At 37.2% G+C, this 17,709-nt stretch overlaps 1 protein-coding gene across 2 annotated transcripts in view; it reads right to left on the bottom strand.

Moving 5' to 3' along the window:
* ATP7A (ATPase copper transporting alpha) overlaps positions 1-17,709 on the bottom strand; it is a 181,630-nt gene that overhangs the window by 73,180 nt on the left and 90,741 nt on the right. For both annotated transcript variants that reach the window (XM_032329949.1, XM_032329950.1), the window contains exons 3-4: positions 7,392-7,881; positions 5,948-6,673 (exon numbers count right to left, since the gene is read on the bottom strand). In XM_032329949.1, coding sequence (XP_032185840.1) covers positions 5,948-6,673; positions 7,392-7,881 — 1,216 coding nt within the window. The remainder of the gene's footprint in view (positions 1-5,947; positions 6,674-7,391; positions 7,882-17,709) is intronic.

Here is a 17,709-nt window from a genome sequence, read left to right as displayed (position 1 = left end):
GTGCACATGTGGGGACACCTGGGTGGCTCAGTCAGTTAAGCAGCTGCCTTTAACTCAGGTCATTATCCTAGGGTCCTAGGATCCAGTCAGTCCCTCATTGGGCTCCTCACTCTGCAGGGAGCTTGTTTATCCCTCTGCCTGCTCTGCCTGCTGTTCCTGCTGCTTGTGCTCTCTCTCTCTCTCTCTCTCTCAAATAAATAAATAAAATCTTTAACAAAAAAAAAGAAGAAGTGCACTTGTAATGAGCACTGGGTGAAGTATGGAAGTGATGAATCACTATATTGTACACCTGAAACTAATGTACCACTGTAAGTTAACTACACCTGCATTAAAATGTTAAAAAATAAAATTTAAAAAAGATTCACCAATGAAGAAAAAAAGCACCTGATATTTCTCTATCTCCTTTAAATTTTACAGCCCACCCAGAATTAGTATGTCATAAAGACAAATCATGCCAGCCCCTCTCTTTCTGGGAAGGGGTTATAGTGATGGGCTGTGAGGCCAGAATTGGCATTGACATGGATATTCAGAAAATGGGTAGCCACCATTCTGATAGCATCTTAAACTCTGAATGATCTCTTCCAGAAATACAAAATGCAATCATTTGATATCAACCTTTTATCCAAATAATATGGGCCACTGTAGTCACAACTCTATCAATTCTTTTATGGTGATGTTCACTGTGCCAAGGTTTTTTACCTATTCATCATGGTCATTAATGTGTTTGTTTTAACCGCTAACAGATGTAGGATACACAACAGGCTCCTGGTAATTATTTGTCGAACAGTCAATTCCTGGGGCCCTTGACAACAGTTGGTTAAGGTAAAATCCATTGTTAAAAGTTACTGAACATGTTGCAATCATGGATCCTGAAAACGATGTAGATGATAGACATGGAGAGAGACTATCAAGTGCTCTTACTCGTCTGACCAGAATTTCTCCTACTGGAACCCTCCTACACTGCTGGTGGGAATGCAAGCTGGTGCAACCACTCTGGAAAACAGTGTGGAGGTTCCTCAAAAAACTGAAAATAGAGCTACCCTATGACCCAGCAATTGCACTACTGGGTATATATCCTAAAGATACAAACATGGTGCTCCAAAGGGGCACGTGCACCCGAATGTTTATAGCAGCAATGTCTACAATAGCCAAACTATGGAAAGAACCTAGATGTCCATCAACAGATGAATGGATAAAGATGTGGAATATACACACAATGGAATACTATGCAGCCATCAAAAGAAATGAAATCTTGCCATTTGCGACGACATGGGATGGAACTAGAGGGTATTACATGCTTAGCGAAATAAGTCAATCGGAGAAAGACATCATATGATCTCCATGATATGAGTAAATGGAGATGCAATGTGGGGGGGGCTGGGGGGTAGGAAAAAAAAATGAAAGATGGTGGGATTGGGAGGGAGACAAACCATAAAAGACTCAATCTCAAAAAGCACACTGAGGGTTGCTGGGGGGAGGGAGGACAGGAAAGGGTGGTGGGGATATGGACATTGGGGAGGGTATGTGCTATGATGAGTGCTGTGAAATGTGTAAACCTGGCGATTCACAGACCTGTACCCCTGGGGATAAAAATACATTATATGTTTATTTTAAAAAATAAATAAATTTTTAAAAAATTTTAAAAAAAGAATTTCACCTACTGCTCAAGTCCATCTTTGAAACCATGTGAGATAGTTGGAAAGGTACTTTTACTCTGCTCACATCTGTATATAAAAACTCTTAAATGCCATTTTAAATTATATTATTTAATACTATATTATCATTGTAGCAAATAAACAATGTTAATACAGATTTAATTGAGAGACTTTATTTATAGAGGTCACCATGGCAAATTATTTATACCAGGGCTTCTCAAACTATAATGTGCATATGAATTACCTGGAGAGCTTATTAAAATTAAAATGTAGATTTTTATTTAATGGATATGCAGTGGGTCAGAGAGTCTAGTTCTAACAAGCTCCCAGTGATGGTGCTTCTACTGATGATCTGTGAACCATACTTGAAGCTGCAAAAATACAGACCCAAATGAATAGGATAAATTCCAATGTAGAGGTACAATCTGAAAGTTTGTAAGGTTCTTGCTTACAATAATGTCAGATACCAGATCTGATTTTTTAAAAATATTTCACTTTCATACAATATGTGATATAAACTGATATGATTTGAGTTCCTATATTTAAGTTCCTATATTTAAGAAGCATAGGAATATCACAGTGTAAGTAACTTGTCTGGCTGATAATAATGTAAACTAAACTTACGTGGTGTTCATAATGCATTATGTATGCCAAAGTATTTTAATTTAATAGAAACTCTGAAGATTAATTCAACGTTATACAAGCAAAAATGTGAATCAGTTTCAAATATTGTCTTTTTTTTTTAAAAAAGTTATTTATTTATTTATTTGACAGAGAGAGACACAGTGAGAGGAAACACAAGCAGGGGGAGTGGGAGAGGGAGAAGCATAGGGAGGCTGATGCAGGGCTCAATCCCAGGACCCTAGGATCATGACCTAAGCCGAAGGCAGACCCTTAACAACTGAGCCACACAGGCACTCCTCAAATACTGTCATTTTGAAAATTTTAACAAATTATAAGCAATGGGGGCACCTGGGTGGCTGAGTTGTTTAAGTGTCTGACTCTTGATTTTGGCTCAGGGTTGTGAGATTGAGCTCCACATCAGGCTCCATGCTGGGCATGGAACCTGCTTAAGATTCTCTCCTGCTCCCTCTGCCCCTCCCCACTGCTTGTGCTCTCTAAATAAATAAAGTATTAAAAATTTTAAGGAATGATAGATACAACTAAATTTTGCTGAAACCAGTTTTATTCATTTTTATGGCTACCTGAAACAGTTTCACTTCAATATTTCAATTAAAATTTTTCTTGTTTCTTTTTTTAAAGATTTTATTTATTTATTTGACAGACAGAGATCACAAGTAGGCAGAGAGGCAGGCAGAGAGAGAGGAGGAAGCAGGCTCCCTGCTGAGAAGAGAGCCTAATGTGGGTCTTGATCCCAGGACCCTGAGACCAGGACCTGAGCCGAAGGCAGAGGCTTAACCCACTGAGCCACCCAGGCGCCCCTCTTCTTGTTTCATAATCATTTCCTTTTGTAATTATGGATCTCCCATACTTTGTTCAGACATTTAGTACTAGAGGCCCTTTAATATTTTGGTATCCTATGTGAATTTTCTAATAAGGAATTATATGTCTCTTTTCTTGAGTACAAGAATTTTGGTCTTTTGAGACTGTCTTTATTAAAGTGAGAATTCTAGGTGGCAATGTAAAGTGGTTCAGCCACTTTGGAAACATATGGTAGTTCCTGAAAAAGTTAAACGTATTCACCCTATGACCCAGAAATTACACTCCTAGGTATATACCCAGAAGAAACAAAAACATTATTCATGTAAAAACTCATACATAAATGTTCATAGCAGCATTATTCATAAAAGCCAAGAAGTGGAAACAACCTAAATTTCCATGAACTGACAGGTGGAGAAACAAAATGAGGTGTATATGTATATACACAATGGAATCCTATTTAGCAACAAAAAGAATGAAATACAGATATATGTTACAAACATAGATGAAAATTTATGTACCTTGAAAACAATATACTAAATGAAAGAAGTTAGACACAAAAGGACAAATATTCTATGATTCCACTTATATGGTACCTAGAGTTGTCAAATTCATAAAGACAAAAAACAGAACAGTAAATAACAGGAGCTGAGGGAAAGGGAAGGGAAATGAGGAGTGACTACTAATGGACACGGGGTTTCTTTTGGGCGTGATAAAAATCTTGTAAAATTAGATAGTGGTAACAGCTCCAAAACTCTGAATATACTAAGAACCACTGGACTGTATACTTTAAAAGGGTGAATTTTCAAAGCGGCAATATCCATGATAGCCAAAATGTGGAAGGAGATGAGATGTCCTTTAACAGGTGAATGGATAAAGAAGATATGGTTCATAGATACAATGGAATATTACTCAGCCATCAGAAAGGATGAATATCTACCATTTGCAGTGACATGGATGGAACTGGAGGGGATTATGCCGAGTGAAATAAGTCAAGCAGAGAAAAACAATTATCATACAGTTTCACTTACATATGGAACATAAGGAATAGTGTGGTGGACCACAGGGGAAGGGAGGGAAAACTGAATGGGAAGAAATCAGACACAAAGATAAACCATGAGAGATTCTGGATTACAGGAAACAAACTGAGGCTTGCAAAAGGAGACGGTTGGAGGGATGGGGTAGCCAGGTAATGGGTATTAACTGTATTAACATGCAGTGCCTATTATTAAGGAGAGAGTACATGTTGTGATAAACACTGGGTGTTTTATGCAACTAATGAATTGTTGATCACTACAGAAAAAACTAATGATACTAATGATGTACTATATGTAGGCTAGCTAAACATTTAAAAAAAAAAAAACAGAGCTACAATTGATGTGGGAGATGGCCCCACAGATGTCTTACATTTGCCATCCTTGGGATAGCATATAATAAAATAAAATTAGATTAAATAAATAAATAAATAAAACCCTTAAAAATAAAAAAATAAAAACTCCAAAAATTAAAAACTTTAATTAAAAAATAAATAAAAGGGTGAATTTTATGGTATACAAACTACATCTTTACATTAAAAAGTGAAAATTCTATAATTTCTGGGGCACCTGGGTGGCTCAGTGGGTTAAGCCTCTACCTTCGGCTCAGGTCATGATCTCAGGGTCCTGGGATTGAGCCCCGCATCGGGCTCTGTGCTCTGCAGGGAGCCTACTTCCTCCTCCCTCTCCACCTGCCCCTCTGCCTACTTGTGATCTCTCTCTCTCTCTGCCAAATAAATAAATAGAATCTTTAAAAAAAGAAAATGCTATAATATCTGCCATTTGTCATGAGTGTAAAAATTAAGAATATTTAGTATGTCTCTGGGTCCTCTTCCACTGACATTTGTCTACCAACAATAACCTGAGCATGTGTTTAATTTTTTATGCTTCTCAGTTTTAGTGTGCTTGAGAAAAGAATATAGCTATTTGATATCCTTCATTGTGATCAGAATAGCAAAAGTTAACACTGTCTGGAAATTAGTTATATAATTTTTCTATTTAATTTACATCAAGAAATTTCATTACGGCATTTCCAGTTTAATTCAATGCTAGGTTCAACTCTAGTTCAAAATAACAAGTTGCCATAGGTGAATTCATTGAACATTCATTTTTGTTTCAGTTCACAAGTAAGAGCTTTCAGGAAATAGACTCTGGGGCAGTTCTAGAGTCAGTTTCATTTGAATGTCCAAATTTAAAGCTACAGTTAAAATTCTATTATTTATTCCTACCTTCTTTTTCTTTTCAAAAGAGCATTTGCTTCTCCCATTATACATGCACACATACATCCTTGTCACAAAAAACAAAGTACATAGGAAAGCACAATGAAAATAAATATCACCTTTATACTACCACTCATATAATAACCACTGTTAAAATTTTAGTTTATGTCCTGCCAGGAACTTTATTCACTTATATACATAAACAACATTTACATGGTATAAATACTTACAAATGTGTTTATAAAATTTTGATCATACTGAATATACAAGTTTTTAGCTTTTATTTTTTCATTTAACAAGATATCTCAGACACTTTCCTGTGGCATTAAGTATCTTTAGTACTATAATTTATTATGCCTCTATAGCATTTCATCATATGGATGTATCATGATTTAATGTTTCTAGTTTTTGATTATTACAGATAATTATGCAAATATCCTTATGCATCTTTATATACATCACTGACTACTTCTATAGGACTTACTTCCAAAAACTGGAATTGCAGTGCTTATTATTAATTTATTATTGATGAAAGCCAAAGAATCCAAAATAGGACATAAAAAACATTAGCAGAATCTGAGAAAAGAATGATAATTACCTGACAAGGCAGCATCAAATCCCATGTCTTCTATTGCTTCTCTCAAGGTTTCTGGAGTGGTTAGTAGAGGATCATACTCAACAGTCCCATTGCCATTTGCAAGAGATACTTGTATGGATTTTACACCTGCCTTTTTTAATATGACACTCTCAATAGACTGAACACAAGAATTACAAGTCATGCCATCAATGTTTATCACAGTTTGCTGAGTCAGCGGATGGCTAGCTATGTTCAAAGGGATCTTTTGAAGAGATGAGCTAGAGGGAGAGTTTGAGATACTCTCAACTTCACTTGTAATACTAACTCTATATTGCCCTGGTAACACGGCTTCTATTGCTTTTCTGAGGGTTTCTGGAGTGACTGAGCTTGCATTGTACTTTACGATGGCAGATCTCTTCTCTAAAGAAACTATGACGCTGCTTACATACTGGAGTGTAGATAAAGTACTTTCAATATTTAATACACATGATTTACAATGCATGCCATCTATAAGGAAAGTGACTGTTGAATCACTGGTATATGATGGACTCCTTTGCTGTGATCCTTCTGAGGATTTGACTGGTGTGTTCTTTAGGCGTTCTATATCAATAGCCCCCAATTTGAGGTACTTGGGCTGTTTTTTGATGAATGCTGGAAAGCCCACAGCTTCAATCTGCTTTTTTATTTCCTCTACTGTGATAAGATGAGGCTGATAAACAATAGAAGCTTCTTGGTTGTCCAGGGAAACTAGTTAATAAAAAGAGAAATATTTTATCAGTTATTCCTAGGCCACTTTGGAAAACATTCTATAGACCAAATTAATACCACACATAATTGTTTCTCTGTCTTTGTTGTCAGTATCCTCTCTTAAGCTAATTCAGTTCTTTTCAGAAAATGTTACTGACACAGACTGGAAAAAACTAAAAAAATATGACCACTATATCTATGGTCTCCAAGTTTCCACATGCCTGAATAAAAATATATTAGAGGTAGAGAGGACTCCAGGTATGTTGCATTAAACCCTAAACTCCAGGGGCGCCTGGGTGGCTCAGTAGGTTAAGCCTCTGCCTTCGGCTCAGGTCATGATCTCAGGGTCCTGGGATCAAGCCCCGCATCTGGCTCTCTGCTCAGCAGGGAGCCTGCTTCCTCCTCTCTCTCTCTGCCTGCCTCTCTGCCTACTTGTGCGCTCTGTCAAAAAAAAAAAAAAAAACCCTAAACTCCATGAACTGTCACTCCTGCTACCTTTTCTGCTTGTTTAAGATTCATGTAATTTTTAATTATAATCATTACTTTTACCTACATTAACCCTGAGTATACCACACTGATCCCCAGACTTCAACGACACAATAAGCATTCTAGTCCAGTGTTTTCAAAACCCATGCTTAAGAAGAAAGCAAACACCTCAAAGACCAAAACAGAAAACTAAGCTCACAAACGATCATGCAAATAACACAAAATACATTACCTTTAATTCGCTGAACACCTTGCAGCTTCCCAATTTTCCCTTCAATGGTGCTGGTGCATGAATGGCAAGTCATCCCTTCTACTTTCATCTTCAGCATGACTTCACCTGCTTGAGCCAGACTGTAATCTTCACAAGTTCCTGACTTTTTCTCCAGAGTTCCAGTATCTAAACTTAGATCTGGAAGCAGCTCTATTATCTGATTGGCATTCACTATAGAAGGGATTACCGTCACCACTACAGTTCTTTGCTGAGGGTAAATTTTAATGTCTGTCACACCCTTGGTCTTGAGCAATGTGTTTTGGATATGGTCCCATGGCACAGCCAGTGAAGCAGCAACAGTCAGAAACACAGTCTCAGTTAAAACAGGGAGAGGATTAGGATTGTGGAGAATAGCATCAAAGCCCATGTCATCAATAGCTTCCAGTAGGGTCTTTGGAGTGTGTAGTTTAGGGTCATATATAATAGTTGCATTTTTTTCTTCCAGTGAAACCTTTTGGAAGAAAATTTCAAAAGTCAGTTCAATTAAATTTTATGACTTAGACCTTAAAAGTTAGCGATCATCATACCACATTCAAGAAGAATGGAACAAATAATCCAATCAAATGAAGTTTCTCTATTAGTTCTCATCTCATTCTCTTAGGAAAGAAACAGAAAATATCTTCTGTACTTACAGGAATGATAAAGTTATATGTAGGTGTATGTGACTCAAGTACTGATTAGGCATTTGAAACATACACATGGACAAACACACCCTAGAATTTCACAACCAAGTACAAACAACTCTTCTTCACTATCTCCTTTCACGAATTATTCCAATACATCACACTCTACCAATTCAAAAGATAATAAAGGAAACAGGATCAGCTGCAGAAAATAAGATGATATGAAGTTTAAATTTTAAGATGGTAAGATAACTTTGTTTGGAAGAAAGGATATAAGCATGCTAGTTCATGATTAAAGGTAGTAAATGGGGCACCTGGGTGGCTCAGTGGTTTAAAGACTCTGCCTTCGGCTCAGGTCATGGTCCCAGGGTCCTGGGATCAAGCCCCACTTTGGGCTCTCTGCTCCACAGGGAGCATGCTTCCTCCGCACTCTCTGCCTGCCTCTCTGCCTACTTGTGATCTCTGTCTGTCAAATAATTAAATAAAATCTTTCAAAAAATCTTTAAAGGTAGTATTGTAGGATTTTGTAGCATATATTCCCATAACCTTCTAAGTTACTACAGCCTAGTATTACTTTTATTCAAAATAAGAACATCTTTATTGTTTCGCCTGATTCAATGATAAAAACAATGATTGGATTCCTAAAGCTCAGCTACTGTATATGATTTAACTACTACCATGATTACATGCATATCTTCGGCTGGCACCTTACAAAAATTAATGATGTAGTCATACACACAAACACATATGCACAAACCAACAATTACCGGGCTGGGAGTCAGAAGATTTGCATTCCATTGAAAATTCTCCACTTATTAAGCAATCACACTCATTAATTCTACCATCTACAATGCCCTATAATCTTCTAGGGTTATTATAAGGATCATATGTGTAAATAGATGAGAAAGTAGTTATTTACAGCAGTGAGTTAAAGGTAAATGCAGAACAACTAATACTTATTGAGCACCTACTATATGGGCCAGGAACCAGGATTCTCAAGACACAAAGCTGAGCATGATACAGTCACAGGGAGCAATACTAGAACAGAAAACAGACATGTATTCATCCCTGGGAATATGAGTTGGAAAAGGCTTCTTAGAGGAGATAATACCATAACATAAAAAGACAAACAGAAATCAGCAAGGACACATGAGGCAAGAATTCCAGACAAATGGATAAAGTAGATAAAAGATCATAAGCAAGAGAATTAGGCAACTGATGTATTATGGGGCCCTTCTATGCCAATAATGCAATTTATCCTATTGGTAATAGGAGGCTATGGAAAAGTTAAGCAGGGGAATGGTTGTATTAGCATTTTAGAGAAGAATGATTGCATTAGCATTTTAGAGAAGAATCATTCTGGAGACATTGGGGTGGAATGGAGTGACACAGGATGGAAGATCAGTTAGGAGACTACTGCAATTGCAATAGTGGTACACAGAAGATCTTAATTAAGGCATGAACACTGGGGATAAAGAAAAAGGGGCAGTTTTAACATATATTTGGGAGGGCAAGAACTAGTAAGGAGATTATAGAGAAAAAAGGAGATGATTACAATGACATATGTTTATGGTTTGGACCAATGTATAGATGGTGTTGCTATTAACCATTATCAGAGATAGAGGAGGAAAACTAGAGGAAGTTAAGAGGTTGGAGTGGAAGGAAAAGAAAGATGATAAATTTAGTTTTACACCCACTGATTTTGAGAGGCGGTAGGGTATTAATGTTTAAAGACCATTAAAATATGGGCACTATTGAGACGCCTGGGTGGCTCAGTCAAGTGTCTGCTTTCAGCTCAGGTCATGATCCTAAGGTCCTGGAGTCAAGTCCCACATCCCGCTCCTTGCTCGGCAGGGGAGCCTGCTTCTTCCTGTCCCTCTGCTGCTCCCTCTACTTGTGTTTTCTCTCTCTCTCTCTCTCTCTCTCTTATTCTCTCTCTCTCTTCCTCTCTTTAAATAAAATCTTCTTAAAAATATGGGTATTATTGGGGCACCTGGGTGGCTCAGTGGGTTAAGCTTCTGCCTTCAGCTCAGGTCGTGATCTCAGGGTCCTGGAATCGAGCCCCGCATGGGGCTCTCTGCTCTGCAGGGAGCCTGCTTCCCCCTTTCTCTCTCTGCCTGCCTCTCTGCCTACGTGTGATCTCTCTCTGTGTCAAATAAATAAATAAAATATTTTTTAAAATATGGGTATTATTATTATTATTAGCTATAGAGGTAGTAGCAGCAGCAGTAGTAGTAGTATGGATTCCTGGTGAAAATATTTGTTCCATAAATAAAAGCAACCTCAAAATATAATTAAAAGTAATTAAGAATCAGAGCACCTGGGTGGCTCAGTCAGTTAGGTGTCTGACACTTGATCTCGGCTCAGGTCTTGATCTCAGGGTCGTGAGTTGAGGCCCTGCATTAGGCTCCATACTGGACGTGGAGTCTACTTAAAAAAAGTAATTAAGAGGGGCACCTGGGTGGCTCACTGGGTTAAAGCCTCTGCCTTGGGCGCCTGGGTGGCTCAGTGGGTTAAGCCGCTGCCTTCGGCTCAGGTCATGGTCTCAGGGTCCTGGGATCGAGTCCCGCATCGGGCTCTCTGCTCAGCAGGAAGCCTGCTTCCCTCTCCCTCTCTCTCTCTGCCTGCCTCTCTCTCCATCTACTTGTGATCTCTCTCTGTCAAATAAATAAATAAAATCTTTATTAAAAATAAATAAATAAATAAATAAATAAATAAAGCCTCTGCCTTCAGTTCAGGCCATGATTCCAGGGTCCTGGGATCAAGCCCCACATCGGCCCCTCTGCTCAGCAGGAGCCTGCTTCCCCCTCTCTCTCTCTGCCTGCCTCTCTGCCTCCTTGTGATCTCTGTCTGTCAAATAAATAAATAAAATCTTTTTAAAAAGTAATTAAGAGTAGGAAATCTCACTCTAAAGTGTCTGTTATAGTTATATAGTAAAATCTTTCACTTATTTTAATGAACTTAATATTTTTAGTTCTTCCTTTAGCTTGGTTATCAATAGCCAGGTATTTGGTGGAATCTTAAAATCCACCCATGGGAAAAAAAAGAGATTCTAAGACTGATAATTCTAGCTTGTCAGCTTGTTCTTAGTTATGGAAGAGATCACTAGCATACGTGACCCAAAACAAAAGTGGGAATATAATTTAAATTTTGTCTTGGAATACACCACGTAACATTTCTCATGAATAAGCTGCAGTATACCCAAACCACATGTAGTTCAGACATGTACTTTTCAAAGAGATGCAATATAAATATAGTCACTATAAAATGAAGGCATTCTGTTTTTGTATCTCTAAAGAGATTTTCTTTTAAACTCTAATCTGAGTCCAATGAAGTCAATGATTTTCTGATTAAGAAAATTACTTTAAAAAGTTTAAATATTCAGGGGCACATGGTTGGCTCAGTCAGTTAAGTGTCTGCTTCAGCTCAGGTCATGATCTCGGGGTCCTAGGATTGAGCCCAGAGCTGGGCTCCCTGCTCAGCGGGGAGTCTGCTTCTTTCTATCCCTCTACCTTTCCCCCCAACTTATGTCTGTCAAATAAATAAAATCTCTCTCTCTCTCTCAAATAAATAAATCTTTTAAAAAATTTAAACAGGGGCACCTAGGTGGCTCAGTTGGTTAAGCATCTGCCTTTGGCTCAGGTCATGATCCCAGGATCCTCAGATCAAGCCTTGCATCAGGCTCCCTGCTCAGTGAGGAGTCTTTCTCCCTCTCCTTCTGGCCCTTCTCCCTCTTATACACTCTCTTTTTCTCAAATAAATAAATAAATATCTTTAAAAAAATTAAAAAAAATTTGAAATTCAAACCAAAGAAGAAGCTGGAGAACAGACGAGGTATGGAAAAGGAGTGACTATGAAGGGACAGCATAGGAGATTTTGGCATGACAAGACTATAGTACCCTGGCTGCGGTGCGGGTGTTATGAATCTATACATGTGTTAAACTTCACCAAACTAAAAAAAGAATCATATGCCAAAAAGAAGTCAATTTTACTGTATAATAATCATTTTAAACAAAAAATTAAGATAAAAGAATTCAGTTAGTTGTATTGGCTACATTTCAAGTGTTCAACAGCCACTGTGGCTAAGTGGCTGCTATATGGTTCTGGGTATATAAAGCACATTTCCATCATTGCAGTACATTGCAGGACAGTACTGCTCCAGGTACTATTACACTTTTTTATAATAAAGTACCAAGCTTTTTTGAAAGGGTGGACATTTCCTTTCTCTTTACGTTTAAATACACTGTATATGGTATCTTTTTTAAAAGATTTGGTTTTGAGCTAATTTCCACCTCCCCCCAAAAAATTAATTAACCAATATACCCAATGAGAAACTGTTCTTAAAACTGACTTTATAAGCAAAAATCATTTTCTCACTAGATGGTTTGCTGTAATTTCTACTGCACTAGCCTATCTTCTAATTATAAAAGACATAGGGGCGCCTGGGTGGCTCAGTGGGTTAAGGCCTCTGCCTTCGGCTCGGGTCATGGTCCCAGGGTTCTGGGATTGAGCCCCGCATCGGGCTCTCTGTTCGGCGGGGAGCCTGCTTCCTCCTCTCTCTCTCTCTCTGCCTGCCTCTCTGCCTGCTTGTGATCTCTGTCAAATAAATAAATAAAATATTAAAAAAATAATAAAAGACATAAGGAAATAAGAAAACTATGTATATAAAATACTACACAGAAAAGTTATATTATCCTATGCTGTTTTCATGCTGAAGATTAAAAACACTTCCTCATTTAGTAACTTCTTTTTGTGTGCTTTAAAGCTTACCAACCACACTTAGCACAAATAAAATGTTCCCCTTTGGGGTAACATCGTTCAACTTTTCCTCTGAATGTTAGATATCTAAGGATATCCAAGAGTTAGATATCAAAGAGACTTCTCAAGCCTAAAGTCTCAAAGGAAACAAAAACAAGCAGTACCTTTGTTTCTTTTAAGAGTAAATTCACACAGTGATTATCACAATACCATTCTGGATATCAAATCCTTCAGCAGGAAGCTAAAATAATGTTTATTTATTCATCAAATATTTACCGAGTGTCTCTTGTGTGCCTGGCACTGTGCTAGCTGTTAGGAGGGAGAGAATGGTAAGCAAAAACAAGCACTGACTCTGGAAACCCGGAATTTGCTGATAGCAGCATGACTCTGGGTCGACTTAACTCTTTCACATTATCCCCACCAATTAAAACCAGCTCCACCTATTCACCACACTGTTCCAAAGTTTCAACAGCTTATCTTTTTTTCTCAATCTTTCATTAAGAACCAATGCTATTAATTTCACTACTAGGTATTTATCCCAAAGATACAAATGTAGTGATCTGAAGGGGCACCTGCACCCAGTGTTTATAGCAGCAATGTCTACAACAGCCAAACTGCAGAAAGAGCTGAGATGTCCACCAATGGATGAATGGATAAAGAAGATGTGATACACACACACACACACACACACACACACACACACACACACACACACAATGGAATATTACTCAGCCATCAGAAAGGATGAAATCTTACCATTTACATTGGCATGGATGGAACTGGAGGCTATTATGCTGAGTAAAAGAAGTTAGAGAAAGAGAGTTATATGGTTTCACTCATATGAAGACCATAAGAAACATGGGCATCTAGGTGGCTCAGTTGGTTAGGCGTCTGCCTTCAGCTCAGGTCATGATCTCAGGGTCCTGGGATCAAGCCCTGTGTCGGGTTCCCTACCCAGCGGGAAGTCTACTCCTCCCTCTCCCCTCCACTTGACTCATGCTCACTCTCCTCCCCTCAAATAAATAAAATCCCAAATAAAAGAATATAAGAAACAATGCAGAGGATCGTAGTGGAAGGGAGGGAAAAAAGGAATGGGAAGAAATCAGAGAGGGAAAAACTATATGAGACTCTTAACTATGGAAAAGAAACCATGGGAAAGTAACTGAGGGTTGCTAGAGGGGAGGCAGGTGGGGGGATGGGGTAACTGGGTGATGGTCATTAAGGAGGACACCTGATAATAACGATAACTGGTTATTACATGTAACTGATGAATTACTGAACTCTACATCTAAAACTAATGATGTTCTCTATGTTAGCTAACTGAATTTAAATAAATAACATTTAAAAAAGAACCAATGTTGTTACTTCTATTTTCCATAAGAACTATTCTTCCATTAAATCAATAGTACCTCTAAAAATAAACATATACCAGTCTACAAATTATGAATGTGACGCATAGGAAGGACTTAAGGTGGAAGACTATTCACTGTATTTAGATAAAGGCAGGAGTGGAAGAAAAGAAAAAGAAAATAAGTCAAAATACTCTGTGGTCTCAATAGCATTAATGGAGTAGAGCGTGCTAAATGTCCATAGGAATTATAAAGATCCACTATTTTAATGGGTATGGTATTCTTGATCTACTGAAATGTCTAAAACATGAAATTCAAGCACAGTACTTTATCTGCATATGATTTCTATATAATTTGCTCTTAAGTAGGATGAAAGCTAGAACCCTGGACAAATACCCTAACTCAAAGAGTTTCATTTTCCTAAGAGACTGGTTTAAAGCTTATTTCCTTACATTTTCATAACAACTCAAAATAAAGGTAATCAGAGGTTTTTCAGAGCTTGAAAGGATTCTATCATTTTATATAGACTTTAGTCAGAAAAGTGAAATGATGCATCAGTTATCTTGAATTTCTAACATGTTTCATTCACCAACCACAAATAGTTTTAACTCAACTAAAAACTATTTAAAATACATATGAGGAACCCAATATAGATTACATATTTTACAATACAAATTGTATTACTCTTTGTTAAAAAAATAACATGTATATAATAATCAAGTAACACTCTACTCTGATGCTTCAATATAGGATATCGAAAATTAAAAGCCATTAATATAAACTGTATGGTACTGGCACAAAAACAGACACATAGATCAATGGAACAGGAATAGCATGTATTGTGATGAGCACTGGGTATTATACACAACTAATGAATTACTGAACACTACATCAAAAACTATTGATGTACTATACAGTGGTTAACTGTAATTTATAAAGTAATTTATAAATTACAGTAAATTTATTATTAGTTTAACTATAATTTTAAAAGAAAAAGAAAATCCAGAAATAAACTTATGCGTATATGGTCAAATCTATGGCAAAGGAGGCAAGAATATACAATGAGAAACAGACAGTGTCTTCAATAAATGATGCTAGGAAAACTGGACAACATGTAAAAGAATGAAACTGGACCACTTTATAACACCATACACAAAAATAAACTCAAAATGGATTAAAGACATAAACATGTGACCTGAAACCATAAAAATCCTAGAAAAGAACATAGGCAGTCCTTTCTCTGACATCAGCCATCGCAACATTTTTCTAGATATGTCTCCTAAGGCAAGGGAAACAAAAACAAAAATAAACTATTGGGACTACACCAGAATGAAAATTTTTACACAGCAAAGGAAAAAAAACATCAATAAAACAGAAGGACAAACTAATGGATGGGAGAAGATATTTGCAAATAACATATCTGATAAAGCATTAAGATCCAAAATATATAAAGAACTTACCAAACTCAACACACACACACACACACACAACACAAAAAATGGGCAGAAGACATGAATAAACATTTTTCCAAAGAAGACATACAGATGGTCAACAGACACATGAAAAGATGATCAACATCATTTATCATCAGGGAAATGCAAATCAAAACTACAATAAGGTATCACCTTATTGTATTACCTGTCAGAATAGCTAAAATCAACAACACTAGAAATAATGGTTGTTGGCGAGGATGTGGAGAGAGGGGAAACCTCTGGCATTATTGGTGGGAATGCAAACTGGTGCCGCCACTCTGGAAAACAGTATGGAGGTTCCTCAAAAAGTTAAAAATAGAACTACCCTATGACCCAGCAATTGTACTACTAAGGATTTACCCCAACAATACAAAAATACTAATTCAAAGAGATACATATACCCCGATGCTTACAGTAGCAGCATTATCTGCACTAGCTAAATTATGGAAACAGCCCAAGTGTTCACTGACTGATGAATGGATAAACATGTGAAACAATGGAATATCACTCAGCCATAAAACAAGAATGAAATCTTGCCATTTACAATATGGATGGAGCTAGAGAACATTATGCTAAGCGAAATAAATCAGTCAGAAAAAGACAAATACCATATGATTTCACTCGTATGTGGAATATAAGAAACAAAACAAATGAGCAAAGGGGGAAAAAGAGAGAGAGAGAGGCAAACCAAGAAAGAGACTCTTAACTATGGAGAACAAAGAGATGGTTACCAGAGGTAGGTGGGTAGGGGGATGGGTTAAAAAGTTGATGGATTAAGGAATGCACTTGTTTGGATTAGCACTAAGTGTTGTATGGAAGTGCTGAATCACCTGAAACTAATAATACACTGTTAACTAACCAGAATTTCTTTTTTAAATATTTTATGTATTTATTTATTTATCTGTCAGAGAGATAGAGAGAGAGCACAAGTAGGCAGAGCAACAGGCAGAGGGAGAGGCAAAATCAGGCTCTCTGCTGAGCAGGGAGCTTGATGTGGGGCTCAATCCCAAGACCCTGGGATTATGACCTGAGCTGAAGGCAGCTGCTTAACCAACTGAGCCACCCAGATGCCCCAACTAACCAGAATTTGAAGGAACACTGGGAAAAAAAAGAATACCAAACAGATAGTACAGATTTCCCTTAAAACTCTTACTTTATAGTATTCCCTATTATTGCTTAATGTATCGCATTCAGTGTGATACATACGTTAAAATGGATAAAAGTTTCTATTTTACAAAAAAAATTCAAAAACTAAATATCTTAAAATGAAAAAGATGCAGAGATTTTATTGTTGTTGCAGTATTGTTTTTCATACACTAAACTATCTGTAAACTTGAGTGCATTAGCAGAATTTTCACTATTATCACTCATTTGTTCAAAAATTATTCAACTAAAGCATGGTTATTAATTATGAAATATTTAAATACAAGGTTATACAAAGGAAATAATGAAACTCCCTGTCCATACCATTCCTCTACTGCTAGATTTTTATATTGAGTTTGATCTTATTTTTTTTTTAAGATTTTCTTTATTTGACAGACAGAGATCTCAAGTAGGCAGAGAGGCAGGCAGAGAGAGGGGGAAGCCGGCTCCCTGCTGAGCAGAGAGCCCAATGTGGGGCTCGATCCCAGGACCCTGAGATCATGACCCGAGCCGAAGGCAGAGGCTTTAACCCACTGAGCCATCCAGGCGCCCCAAGTTTGATCTTATTTTGAAATTTGGAGTAAAGTTCAACTAAATCAGAAACCAAACTCTTCTTGAATAACTGACTCTACATCTTCATGGATGGATAACTATTACCCAGGAATTAGGCAAAATGCCTGTTTTACTCTAATACAACGTTTGAAAAACAGAATGTTTAATGCTCTATCATTTGCCATAGGAAAAGTTATGAAGAAAGTTCCAAATAGAAATTTAAAAAATCATCTCTATTGTTGATATGGCACAATCTCTAAGATATATTTGCTAAGTGAGAAAATCAAGGTATAGATAATATATATATAGTGTATGTGAAAGGTGAAAGAAAATGGAGTCACTTATGTCAAGGGGTTTTAAAATGGAGCCAGAAGGCCATTAA

The sequence above is a fragment of the Mustela erminea genome, chromosome X (assembly GCF_009829155.1).
Source record: "Mustela erminea isolate mMusErm1 chromosome X, mMusErm1.Pri, whole genome shotgun sequence".
Taxonomy (NCBI): domain Eukaryota; kingdom Metazoa; phylum Chordata; class Mammalia; order Carnivora; family Mustelidae; genus Mustela; species Mustela erminea.
The sequence above is the reverse complement of the archived record's forward strand: the minus strand, read 5'-3'. Positions and strand labels throughout refer to the sequence as shown.